The sequence below is a fragment of the Gambusia affinis genome, linkage group LG10 (assembly GCF_019740435.1).
Source record: "Gambusia affinis linkage group LG10, SWU_Gaff_1.0, whole genome shotgun sequence".
Classification (NCBI taxonomy): Eukaryota; Metazoa; Chordata; class Actinopteri; order Cyprinodontiformes; family Poeciliidae; genus Gambusia; species Gambusia affinis.
In genome coordinates, this window is record NC_057877.1 from 5,697,318 (window position 1) to 5,715,121 (window position 17,804).

Below are 17,804 nucleotides of genomic sequence, written 5' to 3' on the forward strand. Positions count from 1 at the left end.
TTCCTGTACAAGATGTCTTCCAAATGCAACAATCAGGAGGATTTATTGAGAAAAATGACTCTGCAGAGTTCATCTGCTGTCCGTCCTTGTATTTCCTGCAGCATGTTAGTCTGGTCTTAACAGTCGTTGCACATGTTCCCCGATATAGATTAAAGCTCTGCACCGGTGGCAACATGCTTCTGCAGCACAAGAGCACGATCCTTAAAGGGGCAGAATTATGTGTTTTACAACCACATAGTACTATTTTACCTTCAGTTGTTATAAAAATTCAGAGGAGCTGCAATTTTCCTAGCCCCGTCTTTGAAGGCGGGGCTAAGTCCACCCAGGGGTTTTGCACAGCTGAGTGGTTGCCATGGGAGACTAAAGAGACAGTATTATGTGAAATCGACTTTTTTGAGCTTTACATCATGTTATAATGTTATGCCTTCATCAAAAACATACCTGGAGTGTTGCTTTGATTCATGTTTGAGAAATCCTTTAATCGCTCAGCTTGATGCTCTTACTAAACTGGCAATGTCTTACGTCAGTTGTAATAACCATGACGACTGCGAGGCCATTGCAGTGCAAAACAATTATAGCTACACGCTTTGCTTTGATGGAAACCGTTGCTAAGAGACGAAGACTTTAAGCACATCTATTTCCCTTTTATCTCCATCGACCCACTAATTTGACTGTCAGAGAAATTTCAGCTAGTCCCACATCTTCAACTAAAGCATTAATGTCCAAACTGTTTAAAACAAAAGTGAAATTTTTCTTTGTTTTTTGCGATGTTTTCTACCTGCTTAACCAGAAATGTCTTAGTCCTTTGCAGTCAGCTAACATCTTCCATGTTAAGAACGTTTTGTAGAGAATCTTCTACCAGAGTGTTTGCATCTGCACCAACTAACGATCTCCGAAAGCCAAAAATAAGCTCAATTTCAAGGAGTCGCATCCGCTCTCTCATCACTCTTGCTGTTATTTCAAGTGTTTATGTTTTTGGCCTCCGTCTGGCAGACTTCTGTGTCTTGCTGTTATTTCAAGTGTTTATGTTTTCTGGGGTTTTTTCCCCTCCCCGTCTGGCCTGACGTTCTGTTTAGCTCTGACACATTCCTGGACGAAGGTAATAGCTGAGATTCATCCTCTAAACATTCTTCCTCTCCTGCTATGAACTTTTTACTTTTCATTAGCATAAAATGAACATCTCCTCCTGTATTTATTGTTCGTGTGGGCGTGGGCGTGTGTGTTTTGTTTTAGTTTCCAGAAGTTCTTGATCCACACTTAAAAGGTAACATAAATGAACAAGGGACATTTAGGTCTGGAAAAGTGTGGCATGTTGGCAGGTGAAATGAGGAGAAATCCCAAAGAAAGAATCAAGTCGACACACTGATCTGGGCTTGAAAAATTTAGTTTGCTCTCATATAAAAAAAAGCTCACACACACACACACACACACACGACACATAGCAAATAATTAAATACACATTTCCACATTTGATTCTTCACCTTAATTATTTGTTTAAACTGCAGCCATGAGGAGAAGTAGACAGACTGACATAATAATGCTGTTGATAATCCCTCACTTCTGGTCTCCTGGTTTGACCATTGAAAAACAAAACAAACAAAAAAACAACACACACACATTTGCATAAATAAAAAAGGTGCACAAATCATAAATTAGATGTAGATCCAGTCCATGTAAAGTGATTATTTCAAAGCCGCACTCTTCTGGAGAGGAGCACAGGCGTCAGATATTCTGGGATCGCTGAGGAGCGGAGGCATAAATATAGAGAGACGGAATAAACGCGGAGCTTCCAGGTATTTTCCATCCCGGCTCATCCAGACAGTCTGCATGTGGCTGCTGTTAGCGCTTGGCCTACTGCTCGTCCATTTCACACAACCCCTTGAACTCATCATAAACGACGAGGGTGACGTTTCGGCGGAGCGGCCGGGGGAGTTTTTTCAACTAAAAACTATTCCAAAGTGCACTCAAATCGACGACACGCTCCACATTCACAACTCTGGTCCTGACCACTGAGAGAAACGACAGCAAAAAAAGCAACAGGGACAAAAAAAAAAAAAAAACAGCTACTTTTACACAACATGTTTGGTAAAAGAAAGCAGGATGTTGTCAGATCAATACGAATAATGGACGAGTCACATACAAAACAAACGCATACAATATTTTTTTTTTGTCTTTCTCCACTAATGTAAAGGAAATACTTTCCGTACTGTGGAGGTAAAATAAATGTTAATAAGTTAACAAACAGTAAGGTGTTACAGGCTTTCACAGGTGTGCTGTGAGGCATTTTATCAGCTTTGGCTACAGAACCTGCAACGTATTCAAACTCCTTGAAATGTTCCGCATTTTATCAAGTTAAAACTGCAATCTTTGATTTGTTTCTAGTGGGATTTTATTAGATAAACCAACACAAATAAATACAAAATTGTGAAATGAAAGGAAAATTCACATTGTGATTATCTTTTTTTTTTTGAACAAATATATACTGAGTTCCAATCACTCTGAACATACATCCCCCACCATAAAACGTGGTGGTGGCAGCATCATGATGTGGTGATGTGATTGGGAAGCAGGTCAGAGGTTAACAGGGAGACAAATAAAGATTATTAGAGGCAAAAACTGGGGACAAAAAAGGGTTAAAGGCTTTCAAACAAGTTGTGACCTAAGATATCTGCATGCCACAATTTTCCGATTTTTTTTTCAATTGTAAAATGTATCATCACCTAAAGTCAATTTATTTAACTTTTATTATCATTTCAAAAGAAACCTTTTAATTTTTAAAAAATATTTTGTTGCCAAAATCCCCTAGCAAAAAAAATGGCTGTTATTTTAGGAATATTACTTTCCTTTCAATTTACAGCTGTGAGCTGTTTTGTGTTGATTGGTCACATAAAATCCCAATAAAACAAACTTTAGTTTGTGGTGACAATCGGACAAAATGTGGAAAAAAAACAAAACAACTAAAATACGTTCGCAAGGCATCGTGACACAACAAAAGCAGCTCTTAGTTTTCCCTACATACCGATCAACTCGCGGATTAAAAGTGAAAACCATTACAAAAGTCTTTGCTTTTCAGGAAAATAAGAAGCCATTTTGCTTTGCGACTGTCAGCTGTTGGCAGGATTTGTCCGACGAATTTATGGCTGCCGTCTTTGCTAAGTCGTCATTAGCCCGTCGTGCTAAATCACCCCGACCAACCAGGAAGGAGCGCTTCGTGGGAGTTTCCAGTGACATGTTTGAACAGTCTCGGTCAACCCAGTATACACTTTTTTCCCCTTCAGGTTTTCAGTGCAATTCCATGAAAAACGTACATGTGGAACAGAAAGCTTGGACGGAGGAATGGGAGCCGTGCCTCTTTGCCGTGCCTGAAAGGGATTATTTGGGTTTATGTGAGATGTTACAAAATCGACGTCTCCCGTTTACTGAGACACACAAAATGAGTGCGTGAAGCTGCCATACACAACACATTTTAATATAATAACACAACGTATTCTCACACATTACTAAAGAAAAAACACAGCAGTTCAGAGAAATTTAATATCTCACTCAGAGCTTTGCTTTCTGATTGGACAGATGAATGTTTGATTCTCAGTGCAGAATGCCCCTCATGTGAGTGTTATATTATACCATCAGGGGAGATGGTGGAGCCAGGCAGCCATTAATCTCCCCTCTCCTCCCTCCTGGGAGCCTTCTCACTTCCTAGGCAGCAGCGCAGCAAGTCTCTGCTTCTTAATTGGGAGGAAGTGGATCTCCTGGGAGCTGACCTTCTTTAGCTTGATGGCTCTGTTTTTAGTGACCTTTTTATGGGGGTTGTTGGGGTCTTGCTCCCCGTGAGACGATGACGGCATGGCGTAGAGTTGCTGAAGGGAGGCCCCCTGGCTGCCATCCCGTTTGATGGAGAAGTTCTTGGTGGAGACCCCTGAAAGGCCTTTGATTTTCCCACACAAGATGGCAGGAATTGCGTCCTTCACAGAGACGATGACCTTGGCCGTCTGCGACGTGCTGACTATCTCAAGGTTCCCGGCTCCGCCAAGAGACGCCTCTTGGCTCAGAGAGCTGGATCCAGCGACACCGGTGTCAACCAGCCACTTGTGTTGCCGGCTGAACTCCAGCGAGGTCAAGCTGCCCAGGAGTTTGGAATCTATACCTGGAGTGCATTCGACACCCAGTGACAACGTGGCATTGGTGGCGCCTTGGCCAGACTCTAAAGCTACTTTCCTCTCTGACTGGACACACTTTTTCCTGACGCCGGGCACGGACAGATCAAGCACGTTGTCCTGGTGAGGACTGGGAGATTCCTGTTTTGGTTCGATCGGGCACACCCTGACGGAGAGGTCCAGGACTTGTCCTTCCTCTGGAGGCGGTGAGGACAGGGACGCATTCTGTGGCTGGGGATGAGGCGTGCACTTCTTAGAAGATAAAGAGGGCGAGGTAGTATCTCTTGGTGACGTCTGAGTGCTTTTATTCACAGTGCAAACTGGTTTTGGCATGCTCCCTTTTGAGTCCTCGCTTTGAGCAATGGGGATCGGAATGGGGAGAGGGATGGGCAGAGGCACTGGGAGGGGAATGATCACGGGATAGGGGACTAACAGAGTGGCAGGTGGAACCAGAGGAGCCAAAGGGGAGGTGTAGGGAGATGTGAGAGGAGGAATGGGGAAAAAGGCAGAGCCTGGGGACTGACAGGCAGAAGATCCTGCCTGGGGAGGAAAAAGATCCTGCAGGATGGCTGCAAAAGCCGGATTTTGCAGGAGGGACAGCAGGTTGGCTTCCTGTGTCTGTCCAGCTGCCTTCGGATCGATAGCGGGAGGCAAACCAAACGACAGAGGATTCTGACACAGGACATTGTTCTGGAGGGGCAGCTGCGCACAGGTGGTGGTTTGAGGGATGATGGTGGGACTCATGTGCTGGATAACCTGCTGGTCCAGGACCAATGGGAGTGACACCGGGCTTTGGCCTGCTATCAAAAATGGCGCCGCCCCTATTTGTCCAAGCTGAGGCGCGGCCGCTCCGGCCATCTGGAGGTGGATGGGCAGCATCAGTGGACTCTCTCCCAGACACACCGGGTGGAGAACGGTGGTGGCCACTTTCAGGGCCACTCCTCCAGGAGACTCTGCGGCGGGACTGACCACCGATGGCGAAGTATCGTCTACATGGTTAGAGAGCCCTCCTTTGGTCACGCTGCCATCACAAGAGTCACCGGGGAGAGGGTTTGCTCCGTCTTCCGCTTTACCAACGACTTCCCCTCTTCCCTCCTCAGCATCATTCTGCGGCTGCGCTGCGTTCAGACGCACATTGTCATTGCCTTCCATGATGGTCTGAAAAGATGAAAAATATCATGAAGTTAGTTCTTCCTGCTAAAACGGAAACACAAAAACCTGAATGTTTGGTGATCATGAGCAGAGCTTCAGAACTACTTCTGTTTGGTCAGTAGTTCATTGTGGAAACTCAGTCACTACACAGTTTTTTGTGTATTGTCTCTAATCCACACCTAAGCAAATTTTTGATGCGGTCATCAAAAATGACCCCATATTTTGGAAATGCTGTTCAATTTAAATGGACTTGTTTCCTGGCATAGACTTGGTCTAACTTTAAGCTAGCAAAGCTCAAAGTTAGCCAGCTAACTTTGAATGTTTCTATTCAAAGTTATTCCAAAACCCAGTGGTTTTGAGTTTGGTGTGTGTTTTGGATCATTGTCGTGTTGGAACACAAGTTTGTACAGGTGTCCAACTTTTAACCACCTCGCTGTTCAGATGAAAATTTTAGAGGCCCCTCACTATTCCATACACTGTTTGGCAGTGGACCAGGGAAACAGACAATGTAAAACTTGCTTCATTGTGACTATTACACTGATGGTTTTCATTTAATGGTAGATTTTCCCCTTGGTGGTTCCTGTTGAACTTTCTAACTTTTAACTTTTGTGTTCCAAGGAGAGAACGATACCAAAACACAACTCAAAAATGGTTTTAGAACAGACAAAGCAGACTAGTATTAAGCTATATTCTAACGGCCCCTTATTGTGGATTTTGCTGAGTCTATGGCAGGAAATCACTCAATTTACATGAACTCGACCAACATCCTGAGAAAGAGTGGTCAGATATCCACCAAGAATTATGCCAGGACATTGCTGACTGCTACAGAAAGTGGCCCAGTTTCAACATTTATCCAAACATAAACACATAGTAGGGATAAGAGTTTCACAATCGACTCAAAATCCTGACAAATCAAACATTTTTAATGGAATTGAAAGTGAGTGTGGTCAAACTGCTCTACAGCGCCCCCTAAACTGAGATAGGCTAAACAATACTTTGTGTGTTCTGTAATTCTGTATGTAGGTAGGTCCGTGCCCCCCTCAAATCAAGAAAAAAAGTATTTTTATTTTATATCCTAAAATATACAGAGGCTGGGTGTGGTGGCGTAGGGCAGGGGTTTTCAAAGTATGAAAGGGTGAGCCCTAGTGATGGTGAGATGAAGCCTCATGAGGCATTGAACCACTTGAGCCAACTGGTTTGAGAAAGGGTTCATTTCTTGAGGCTTCATGTGCACACGAAACCACCTACTGGCCAGGTGTATAATCACAACCAGCTGTATCTTAACACGTGTGATGAATTGAATTTTTGTCTATTATGGCTCTTGGGAATGACTTCACAAAAGGTGAAGAAAAAAAGAGACAAAGAGAGAGAGAAAGAGATATATAGAGATAGAGAAAGAGATATATAGAGATAGAGAGAAATATATATACAAAACAATCCTTTCCTGTCCCACAGCTATCTTAAAAATCCTAATATAAAAATTAAGAACTTTAAAACTAACTAACCAATCCTATTTATAATAGTGAGATTATTAGTAAAAAGCTCAAATTAAATAAATAACCCAATTATAAGTCCTGAAATAATAAAGTCTAAAAACATTAAATATTAATCCCAGAAAAATAAATAAAGGGGGAAGGGGGGAAAAATTCATTTAGATCAATACCTTGCTTATTCCAGAGCAAATCTGCTTATGATGTGTGTGATGATGGTATTGGAGTTCAAGGTAACTCAAGTTAAATCAAGTGGTGAAAACTCACGTATCCTTAATATTAGAATAAAAATTAAAATTAAAAATAGGATAGCTGTGGGACAGGATAGGATTTTCTCTTTTTTCCTTTCTCTGTCTCCCTCTCTCTCTGTATATATATATATATTTTTCTCTCTATCTCTATATATCTTTCTCTCTCTCTTTTTCTGTCTGTATGTATCTATCTCTTTCTCTGTAAATATCTATTTTTTATTTTTCTGTTTCTCTCTATCTCTAGATCTATATATCTTTCTCTCTCTTGCCTGTGTCTTTTTCTCTCCCTTTCTGTATCTGTGTCTCTCTGTCTCTGTTTCTGTCTCTCTCTCTCTATCTCTCTCTCAGAGGACGAAGAGTTGTGGACGACGTGCGGCGGCCCCGTGCTTTCCTATGACTTCCTAGTGAAACTGCCCTATTGGGGGGAAGTTGTAGTGTTTATTTATTTATTCTCCTACCTGTCTCAAACTAAATAACCACAATCCAAACTATCAAAACTCTATCCACTCTCTCAACTGACCGCAACTCGACTACAACAACCCACATTTTGAATGGAGCCTGTGGGGTTTATAAACCCGCGCCAAAATCTGAGCCACTTCAAGCAGTCACGTGGTACAGCCGGGCAGCGAGGCTTCGACGCCATCGCTTTGGCTCCTCCCTAAATGAAGCAAGCCTCGATACGCGCTTTACGGAAACGCCCCCTCCATTACTCGACACACGCCTCGAAGCCTCGGCTCATCACGTAACATCACTAGTGAGCCCCCCTTCAAGGAGCTTAATGCCTGCTGCGCCCCCCCCCCCCACCCCCGTGGAGGGGGGCGGAGGGGGGTGGAGTTCTAAAAACTCCACCTTCAGCCCCGCTCTGGCCAAAACCAGTGATGTCATAGTTACTTTGAAAAAGTAACTTTAATCGGACTACTGATTACTCCTTGAAAAAGTAACTTAGTTATATTACTGACTACTTGACTTGGAAAGTAACTAAGTTACTTTCCAAGTCAAGTAGTAACTAACTGCAGGAAAGTAACTAACTGCAGGATTAAGTAACTTTTTAGTTACTTTCAGCAGCTGCTAACAACAAAGCTCTGCCTCCTGTGAAAATCACATTGAGCTTTGCCAATATGTAATTGTAAGTTATTTTATAATGGTAACATCAACAATGTGTCTCCACTGATAAGGTTGAACTGAAGAGGAGATTGTACAAAAAATAAAAAACATGAGTAATTTGTGTGGTCCACTGTTGTCTGGAAAACTCTAAGAAGGATTTTAAAGCCCCCTTCCCCAGCCTCCAGATTCTGCTACGCCTGAGTTTGATGTCGCAGCACAGAGCTCCTCCTGCAGCTCCACAGCTCCGATGGCTGCGACACTTACCGTAATATTAATAATTATAACGGTGCTAACTTGCCATTATAACTATTGCCAACTACGGACACGTTTATTCGTGGCTGTTTTCACGTTTATTGCGCTGTTCATATTGGTCTCGATGTTTGCAGTTTTCTGGAGCGCAACGCGAAGCTCGACGTCATTGAGAGGTAATAAATTAAGTTGACATTAACAAAGACACAGCGGGACGGATCATCCGGGAAATGATGAACAGGGAGAGACGGAGTAAAACTACCTTAATGACGGACAAATTCTGGGATTTATTATGAGTCTCTGCTTATTTCCAAGCCCAAATGAGCAACTTCACGTTCAAAAACGAGCCCAAAAAGGCGCAACCCGCCGCTCATTAAATCTGCAAGCGACTTTAAAAAAATGAAGCCCAAAGCCGCTTATAATAATCGGACTTGTCGACAGAAACTCAAAATAGTTCCAGTTTTTCCACCAACAAAATGCGCATCTCCCCCCATTGTTTACATTTCTGTCGCATAGAGACGTCGGTCACTCGACAAGACACGTAGAGGAAATACGATTAAATAACAAAAGAAGATAGTAACACAGTAACGCAAAAATGATTTTGATAAGTAACTGTAGTCTGACTACTGGATTTGAAATAGCAACGCGTTAGATCACTCATTACTGAAAAAAGTGGTCCGACGTCAGTAACGTTACTGACATCACTGGCCAAAACATCCTCTAAGGTGGGAAACATTTCCACTGATCCCCGCTCCACACGCGCACCCCACAGTACCAACTTTTTCCTAAATCCACAGAGTTGATCGTGAGCGTAAAAGACGTTTCTCTCACATCAGTAGACAGCAAGCAGATAGCTTTTCCGGTTTATTTTTTCCCTCGCACCGCGCCTCCCCTAAAGTGCTCTGGCGCCCCCCAGGGGAGGCGCGCCTCACACTTTGAAAACCGCCGGCGTAGGGGATAGATTGACCCATGTTTGCAGGCCTTGAGTCCTCAATGTGGCCGTCGCGGGTTCGACTCCCGGACCCAACAATATTTGCTGCATGTCTTCCCTCCTCTCCTTCCCCCTTTCCTGTCAGCCTACTGTCGTATAAGGGACACTATAGCCCACAAAAGACCCCCTGGAGGGGTACAAAAAAATATACAGAGGCAGCCTTTTTGGGTCAAAAGGCAATTTTTGGTCACCCTCAAACGATAGCAAACTCCTCTAAGGGATTTTTACCTACTGTTTTCACCTTCAGTCAGTAAGGAGTTCAGGGATGGGCGATTAAAAGTTATCAAAATGTGGAGTTTTTCTTCTTAGAAATGTGTATTCCAGAACTTTTTAAATATCCCTTTATTGTGATTAAAAAACACTTCTTGTTCTCATAGATTGTCCTATTTTTTTTACATAATTTAATTGCAATTTTAAAAGTATTTCAAATATTGTCAAAAATAAGTGAATAAAAAAAAAAATCAGCAAAATGTGCCAAGATTATTATTTTTTTATTTTTTACCCGACAATAGATTCATTTCCAGAATAATCTCTTACTAAAATAATCATTAGCTGCACCTCTACTGCAACTACACGTTCGAGGGTGTAAAAACTTTCAAAAGGCTTTTACTGGGTTGTGTTAAAGCATGCTCAGGGATGTTTTCACGCATGAATGCTGGACAAGATGACCGAGCCACCATCTGCTTCCAGAGTAATCCATCAGAGCCTTATTACAATGTCTCATCTATGCTACAGAACAATATAAAACCAGCCTAAGGGAAACATGCCTACTCCTCTCTGCTCACTGAGGCAACACGACACTACATGAAAGCTGCACGGAGGAAGAGGAGGGTCACGGTTTTATTAGAAAATTGAAACTGTGTGGGTGTATTTAACGTAGTTATTCACTATAAAGGTACTACCTATGTTGGTATGTGTCTCAAACATCAAACTTTTCCCATCCTCTTTCCCCCCAACCTCCAGAGCTGAACATTAGCCTGCTTGCACCCATCTGTATGAATAATTGACTCTGCTGATATTGGAGTGATCATCTCTCCAAGCACCCAAGGGACGTTTCATTATTACAGGGGGGACGGTGGAGGGATGAGAGTCGGTGCAGGCAGGACATGTGTTGTACAGCGGTGTCATGTAGTGAGACAAAGCCCACACTGCAGGATAAGAGTGTTAAAACACAGCAGCAACTAAGATATCGCCACGGACTGATGGATAAAAGTATTGATCGGAACTGGGTCAGGTTTTCCTTCGTGATATTTTCTTGGTAAATGTTTTAACTCTGGTGGACAGATTTCTAGCTGATATGAAAGAACTGCATGTGCTGGTAGCACTTCATCTAAAACGAAGTCTTGTGTTCATGTTCAGTCGGTGTTCTACAAATACAATAGTTTCCTCTTTTTATCTTTTGTCTGCTTCCTTGATCATTTAAATGATCTGGTCTAAAACATACACTCAAATAGAGCAAAATGTATGCAAGTAATTTATTTTATTTTTGTATTTATCATAAGCACAGAGACTCCGGATGTCTGCCGTTGGACGATACCAACGAATCGTCTGAGTTACATTAACCAAAGAAGAGGAAGATAAACAAGTTTCAAAAGCAGATTATTAAGAAAAATATAAAGCCTTACACATCCATCATCTAGAAATCTAAAACATCACGGCGTATGAGTATTTATTTATTTTACAATCTTCTGCATGTTCAAAGCTCTTTTTTCAAACACTGTCAAGACAAAACTTGTACTTGAGGATTAAAAAAAAAAAATGCATGAATGGCGAGGCAGCTTGTCATGGCGGCACACATGCAACTAACAGACTTATGTGCCACACTCTCTGCTTTGTCCTCATAATGTCCACACTCATTGTGCAAGTCATGGGATCTCAGCCAGGGCCAAAAGGACAGACTGTTGACTCAAGGAACCACACATTTGCTGAATACAATCCATGGGCAAGACTCTTTTATCGTTCATTCATCACTTTCATTTTACGATCCCTTTTTATCAAAGGCACAAAACAGACACACACACGCAGAAAAAAACTGGATCTAATTTAGGAATATGAATCGGAAACGCTTCCCTCCTCCATTATTTTAGATGCCCTGGCCTCGCATGCATTCCAGGAAATTTCAGGCAACATATTTCCTGCTTGATAAGACGGTCATGGGGCCATTGACACGACAATGCCCAAGAAAGAAGCCTTTCTCAGTCGGGACTTAACACTGTCCTAAAGTCCCGAGAGAAGACAGAGAGGAAATAAACATAACCCTCTTTTAAAAAAAAATAAATAAATAAAAGCGTTCAGGCTCAGATGAGGCAGCTATGAGAGAATTTAAAAGCTGTGTTAGCATTAGTCCAGATCACATGACCTGATGCTAAAAAGCAATCGCCATTCGAGTGACACGTTATCAGCTGCCCCCCTTCCCGTCCTCGGGTGTGTTCACAGGTCACTGCTTTGCCTCTAGTTCACTTGAATCATGTGAGAACAATGTCAAACTCAAAGTAGGAAGTCGAACCAGCTTGCTCAAGCGATCCAAAGTACACAGAGAGGCTGTGCTCATCGCTTCCCCCCTCCCTCCCCATCACATTATCCACCTCGCTGCCTTCTCTGTGTCAATGTTGTCTCAGATAGGGAAGATCAAAGATGTGACACAAGAATTATTTACAGCGCCTTGCAAAGTACTAATATACCCCTATAAACCTTTCACATTTTGTCACGTTTCACCCACAAACTTTGTTTGCACTTTACGTATGTCTGACAGAATGAATCAAATTAATCGTAAACTCATTTAGCAATTAATTAATGGTTAACTAGAGTACATATCCTGAAAGAACACCGTCAGAACAGCAATTAAGCAAAACCCGTACAAAAACATTTTGCATTTCAGGTAAAAAAAACAACAACAACAAACAAACAAACAAAAACTTCTTTGTCTGTAAATATACTTCACTCAGAACTCCTCGAGTGACATCATTTTAGCTTCACTTGGTTCAAGTTCTTTAAAAGACATTTCTATCAATAATCTTTTGCTCTCCAATTATTAATTGATTAATCACAAAATAAAAATAATAACCAACAGACCAGCCCTACACTGTACTGATGCTAAGTCAAGCAGAAAGGACCGAGCTTGTCACATGTTGATGTGACAACATGTGGCATCTACAAATAAAAAGATGCATTTTATTTTTATTTGTAGATTTGCAAATCTACAAATAGATTTGCATCTATTTGTAGATTTGCAAATTGTCAGATTCACCAAAAGAATGCTATGCTATTGCATTTTATGCTATTGCGTTAACGAAACGTGCATGTTCTTATTTAAAATTAATTGAATAATTTATTTATTTAGATTTATATGTATTTTCAATATTGTACAAAATAGGCTCAAGTGAAAAATAGTCCACAGAATGTGCCGATTTTATTTTTTTTTAATTATTATTATCCGAAACCTATTATTAGAAACCTAATACAGGGCAAGAGTAAAGCTCCCGGAGTGATGCTGCTGCTGCTGCTGCTGCTAACATGCTCAGTGTGGTGGGGAGGGAGTGTGTAACTCTACGCCTGACCTGTGCAGATTCTGTCCTACTTGTTCAAAAAAAAAACTTTTACCAAACCTCTGAGGTCTTCACAGAAATGATGAAATTGGATTTTAATTATACATGTGCGTGTGTGTGTGTTTTTAATATTTATGATTTTTTTTTCGACTTTACAGTTGGATGTGTTACATAAAATCCCAATGAAATGCACTCAAGTTTGTGCTTGTAATAAGCAAATAATTGCATGATAAAATGAGCTGAACAATTCCCCTTCTGATGATTAATGTTGCTTGAAAAACAATGCAGTTTACAGATCCCTCATCATCTGTCTTATTTATGGTTTCTGTTGTGTGTGTGGTTTTAATTTCCCTTTTAATTCTTGTTTGTGATTGTTTCATCTGTTTATTTGGGGTATTTAAAATGTCTTCTGTGTGGCGTGCTCTGTTCAAAGTCTGTCTTTGAGAGGGCAAACTTGCATTAGTATGCCAATGTCAATACTTGAAAATGTTCTCAAAACAGCAATATTATCGTTTACTGCGACCATTTCTGGAACGATTTACCACCCAGTAAAATTTGTTACTGTGACAGGCCTGTGCAAGGCCTCGTTTTACATGTTGTCTCCTAGTGATATGAGACAAGTTAGATAAATGACTTGTGTTATTCTTTCCTCTCCTGCTTGTCAGAGCAAACATGCATGTCCTTCTTGTCGCTAAGAAAAGAACAAACTGGCCCATGTGCGCCGTCTCCGAGCTCAACCCAACTTTATTTCCCTGAAAAGCTCCAAGTCGAGTTCCTAATCTTTCCTAAATCCGATGTGCTGTTGGAACAAGTTTTCCCCCCCGTTGCCACGCGATAGCAGGGCTTCCAGGTCGGGCTGTTTGAAACAGTCCGACCGTGATGCAGCTTCAATTAAAAACGTGAGCTAATGGCGCAAGCACGCAACGCCAGACGGACCTGGAGTCGAAAACGTTTGTGATTGCAGAGTGTTCCTTCAGCGCGGAGTAAATCAGCGGCACATTTTGTTCGTAAACCTCACACGTCATCTGCAGGCGGTCTGTGTTCCCACGCCAGAGGCAGCTAAATGAGTAAATAGGCCAGAAGAGACCAAACAGAGAGCCAAATGAGATCCCTCCCATGTCCCCTTTACTGTAATCATTTCCACATTTTCTCTCTTTTCTTTTTTTCCTTTCTCCTCGCCTCATTGATGAAATGTACGCCATTGGCAAGTCAAGAGCAGGAAGAAAACAACAACCCCCACTCCCCTGCCCCGCTTCCCCCTCTCCCACTAATTTCAGCTTCGGCTGCATTAGGCTAACGCTGCAGTCTGAGAGCTTTGCAGATGCCGCTTCTTCTCTGACAGACCTCTCTCCGGCTTTGTGCTTGAGTTGAGCCAGAGGAAACAAAAGCAGCGGAGATAGCTGGAGGATGGCAGACGATCTAAAGGTCACCTCCATCAACGCCCCCCCTCCGCTCCACTAGCCAATTATGCCTCATTAGAGAGACACGCGGACTCCCATCTCCTTTCACATCAGCCCAGATTATGTTTTATTCATTTCTCCTCTGGTCGATACTCTAAATGCCATGGTGACTTCAGTTTTATGATAATCACTTAACACCTCCGTTTAAAACAACTGAAATAACCATCATCGTGCCTGCGACAATGCACACATTTTCTAGAGGGGTCAGCAACCCTGCTGACCCCTCTAGGGACAAGGGCGAACAGAAAATGGATGGATGGATGGATGGATGGATGGATGGATGGATGGATGGATGGATGGATGGATGGATGGATGGATGGTGGATGGATGGATGGATGGATGGATGGATGGATGGATGGATGGATGATGGATGGATGGTGGATAGATGGTGGGTGGATGGATGGATGGATGGTGGGTGGATGGATGGATGGATGGATGGTGGATGGATGGATGGATGGATGGATGGTGGATGGATGGATGGATGGATGGATGGATGGATGGATGGATGGATGGTGGATGGATGGATGGATGGATGGATGGATGGTGGATGGATGGATGATGGATGGATGGTGGATGGATGGTGGATGGATGGATGGATGGATGGATGGATGGATGGATGGATGGTGGATGGATGGATGGATGGATGGATGGATGGATGGATGGATGGATACTTTATGCATTAAGCAGACTCTCCAGGAAGTTGCGATCAAATCTGTTAACGTTAATTCAGGTATAATTTGCACATTTTGCACGGATGTCCAATTTTCGCCATGTTTCCACAAATCTGACCAATCACCTTGACGTTTTCGGTATTTCCGTATTTTTTGACCAATCGCTGCAACGTGGCAGAATTCTCACCAATCCACTTAGCCTCCCTTCTAGTTTAACTTCCTGTTCTACTGCATCTTGAAAGACGAACCAGTAAGATGAAACGCTGACATTTGTCTTTGTTTTTTGGGGAAAAGATTTTGAAATGTTTGTATGATTTTTTTTTATACTGTATATACAGTTGGTGTTAAATTGAATGACCATCATAGAATTCTTCTTTTGCATTTTGACAATTAATCAGATTATGATTATATTTGTATTAAGGGTGCTAGTTCAAGAAAGTACCTGAAAATGTCATTTGCACTTTAAATATTAAATATGTTTTGTCTTTTTTTTGGGAAGGGTTACATGCAGCAATTTAAAAGTATTTCGTATGCGCAAAAATAAAGCTTAAGAAAATCGCAACTTTAACCACAACGTTTTGAAAAAGGCGCGGCAAAGCCAGTAATTTTAGGCCACAACAATCACAAAAAACCATCGTAAGCGAATTGTGTTATATTGGAGACTCTTTTTCTACTATCTTAACCAGAAGCTGGTTTGTGATTGCTCACTATATTTAGGTAGTCACAACTTTTGAACTTTTGTCAAAAACCTTAACGCGCAATTGCGAAAGGAGAAGATACGTGATTTTTAAGACATTTTTACAGTTAAATGCGCATTTTTCTCTTTGTAGAACCAGCTTTTGATGTAATTACAGCTGTAAGTCTTTAAGGGTGTCTCATATAGCTTTGGCTAGACTGGTCCATTCTAACACAAATCTGCTTTAATCTAAACCATACCTTTGTATCTCTCACTGTAGGCTTTAGGCCACTGCCCTGCTGGAAAGTTTTCTTTAGCAGGTTTTCTTTAGCATTTAGCTTCATCTTACTCTCTGCCAAGGTTTCCCACATCATGACACTGCCACCATTATGCTGTTAGGTCAGATGTCTGGAGTGCAAGAGTGGGGAATCTAGCTCCAGTCCGTATCTTTATGCTCCTTCCATTCCTGGTATCAGTGTAAAAAGGACAGAACTCAATTAACTTCACGGTTATGCACCACTTTAGTTGGTTCGGTCGCATAAAATTACGCTAAGACACACTGAAATTAGTGGCTGTGTCATGACAAAGTCAACAAAGAAAGTGCCTAGATGTGCTGTTTTCTTTCTAGCCGTGTGACTGCAATTTGTCAGAACACAAACACAGCAAACCCCAAGGCTGACAGTTGCGACAGACCCCGACTGTGTCGCTGTAGGGTCCATCCGAGGAGATTTCCTCTCCCTCTCAGCGACAAAAGCTCCAATTTCCCCGAGAGAGAGACAGACAACCCCGAGCCCGGTCCCTGGTGCGTCTGGTCCGTAAGCCGACGGCTTGTCTTGAAAAGCAGGGCAGACTGAGCGCTGCGTCTGCGCACATCTCCGCGCGTCGCTTTGAGGCTCCCCTGACTTTAAACGTTATATCAAAGTCAAGGATGTCTCCGTCCTGAATAATAACAACCGCGTTATTGAGTGAAACCCTCCCTCCTCTCCCTCTCAGCCGTCAAACACTGTACGCCTTATTCCCCCGCACAAGCTAGCTGTCCGCACCGTCTGTAATACCGAAATGAACGGAGCCGTGTTAGCGCTTAAAAGCTAAAGAATACAGCATTAGCTTGGTAACTATTGTTCAGTGAAAAATGCTAATCTCAGTTCATATTACAGCCTGCGAGAGACATCAAACCAGAAAAGCCATGGCTCACCCCGTTTCATCTTATCCCCCCTCGTCCCTCTAATGTCATTCTGCCTTCATATGACAGTGTTGCTCCAAACGCCAGCGGTAACTCACCCGCTAAACAGAAGAGTGCATTAGTGTCTTTCGCCTCGGACCGCTTCACTCCAATTAACAAAGAAATTAGAGCCGTAAAAATAAATAGATATCGTGGCTATTTATCTCTTCATTGCGGCTTCGTCGTAGCGACTCCAGACTGAAGCTGCGCACGCAGCATCGTCAGCAGCTCCTCATCCCCTCCTCCTCTCTGCACTCCACAAAGAAGAGGAGAATAATGAAGGAAGGGCCTAAAGGACACAAGGACAGCGACAACCAATAAAAACATAACAAAACAAACAAACAAACAACAAATGGCACAATTCTGTAACTCTTTGCTGACTTCAATATTTTGTTGCTGTCCTTTCCAGCATATTTTTCCTTCACCATTTGTAGGCGTTTTTCCCCACTAATGATAAATTATGTTCATTTCAACACTTGTGCATTTTTCATTTAAGTGGATAGTAAATATACCTTTAGCCTTTAAAACATAAGTAACAAACAAAATACAGGCCTCCCTACCTCCTCCAATTAAACTGGGGGTTTCAACAGAAAACATTTTCTACCAACAACAAAAACAAAACAAAACAAAAAAACTATTGTAACAAAAACAAACAAACGAAAACAGTCAGTAATAAATGCACTGAAAAATCTGTCAGTAGAACTAAATTACACAAATACAAGACTCCTATGCTTGAGCACTTTATTTTTACTGAAAAAATTCTGACTTTAATCTGACGTTAATCTCAGAATAAAATTTTTAAAAACCTATTATTTCCAGTTTTTCATAATTCTGACATT

General features: G+C 42.0%; 1 protein-coding gene across 2 annotated transcripts; it reads right to left on the bottom strand.

Moving 5' to 3' along the window:
- Positions 1-1,368: 1,368 nt before the first annotated feature.
- Positions 1,369-17,197, bottom strand: LOC122838516 (retinoic acid-induced protein 2-like). 2 transcript variants are annotated; one of them, XM_044129219.1, is made up of 2 exons: positions 17,025-17,197; positions 1,369-5,312 (listed from the first exon to the last, which is right to left on the bottom strand). In XM_044129219.1, exon 2 carries the CDS (start codon positions 5,304-5,306, stop codon positions 3,690-3,692), a length of 1,617 nt encoding a protein of 538 aa, XP_043985154.1. In that variant the 5' UTR covers positions 5,307-5,312; positions 17,025-17,197; the 3' UTR covers positions 1,369-3,689. The 2 variants fall into 2 exon arrangements, with proteins under 2 accessions (XP_043985154.1, XP_043985153.1); XM_044129218.1 differs by lacking the exon at positions 17,025-17,197 and adding an exon at positions 16,004-16,702.
- Positions 17,198-17,804: the final 607 nt, after the last annotated feature.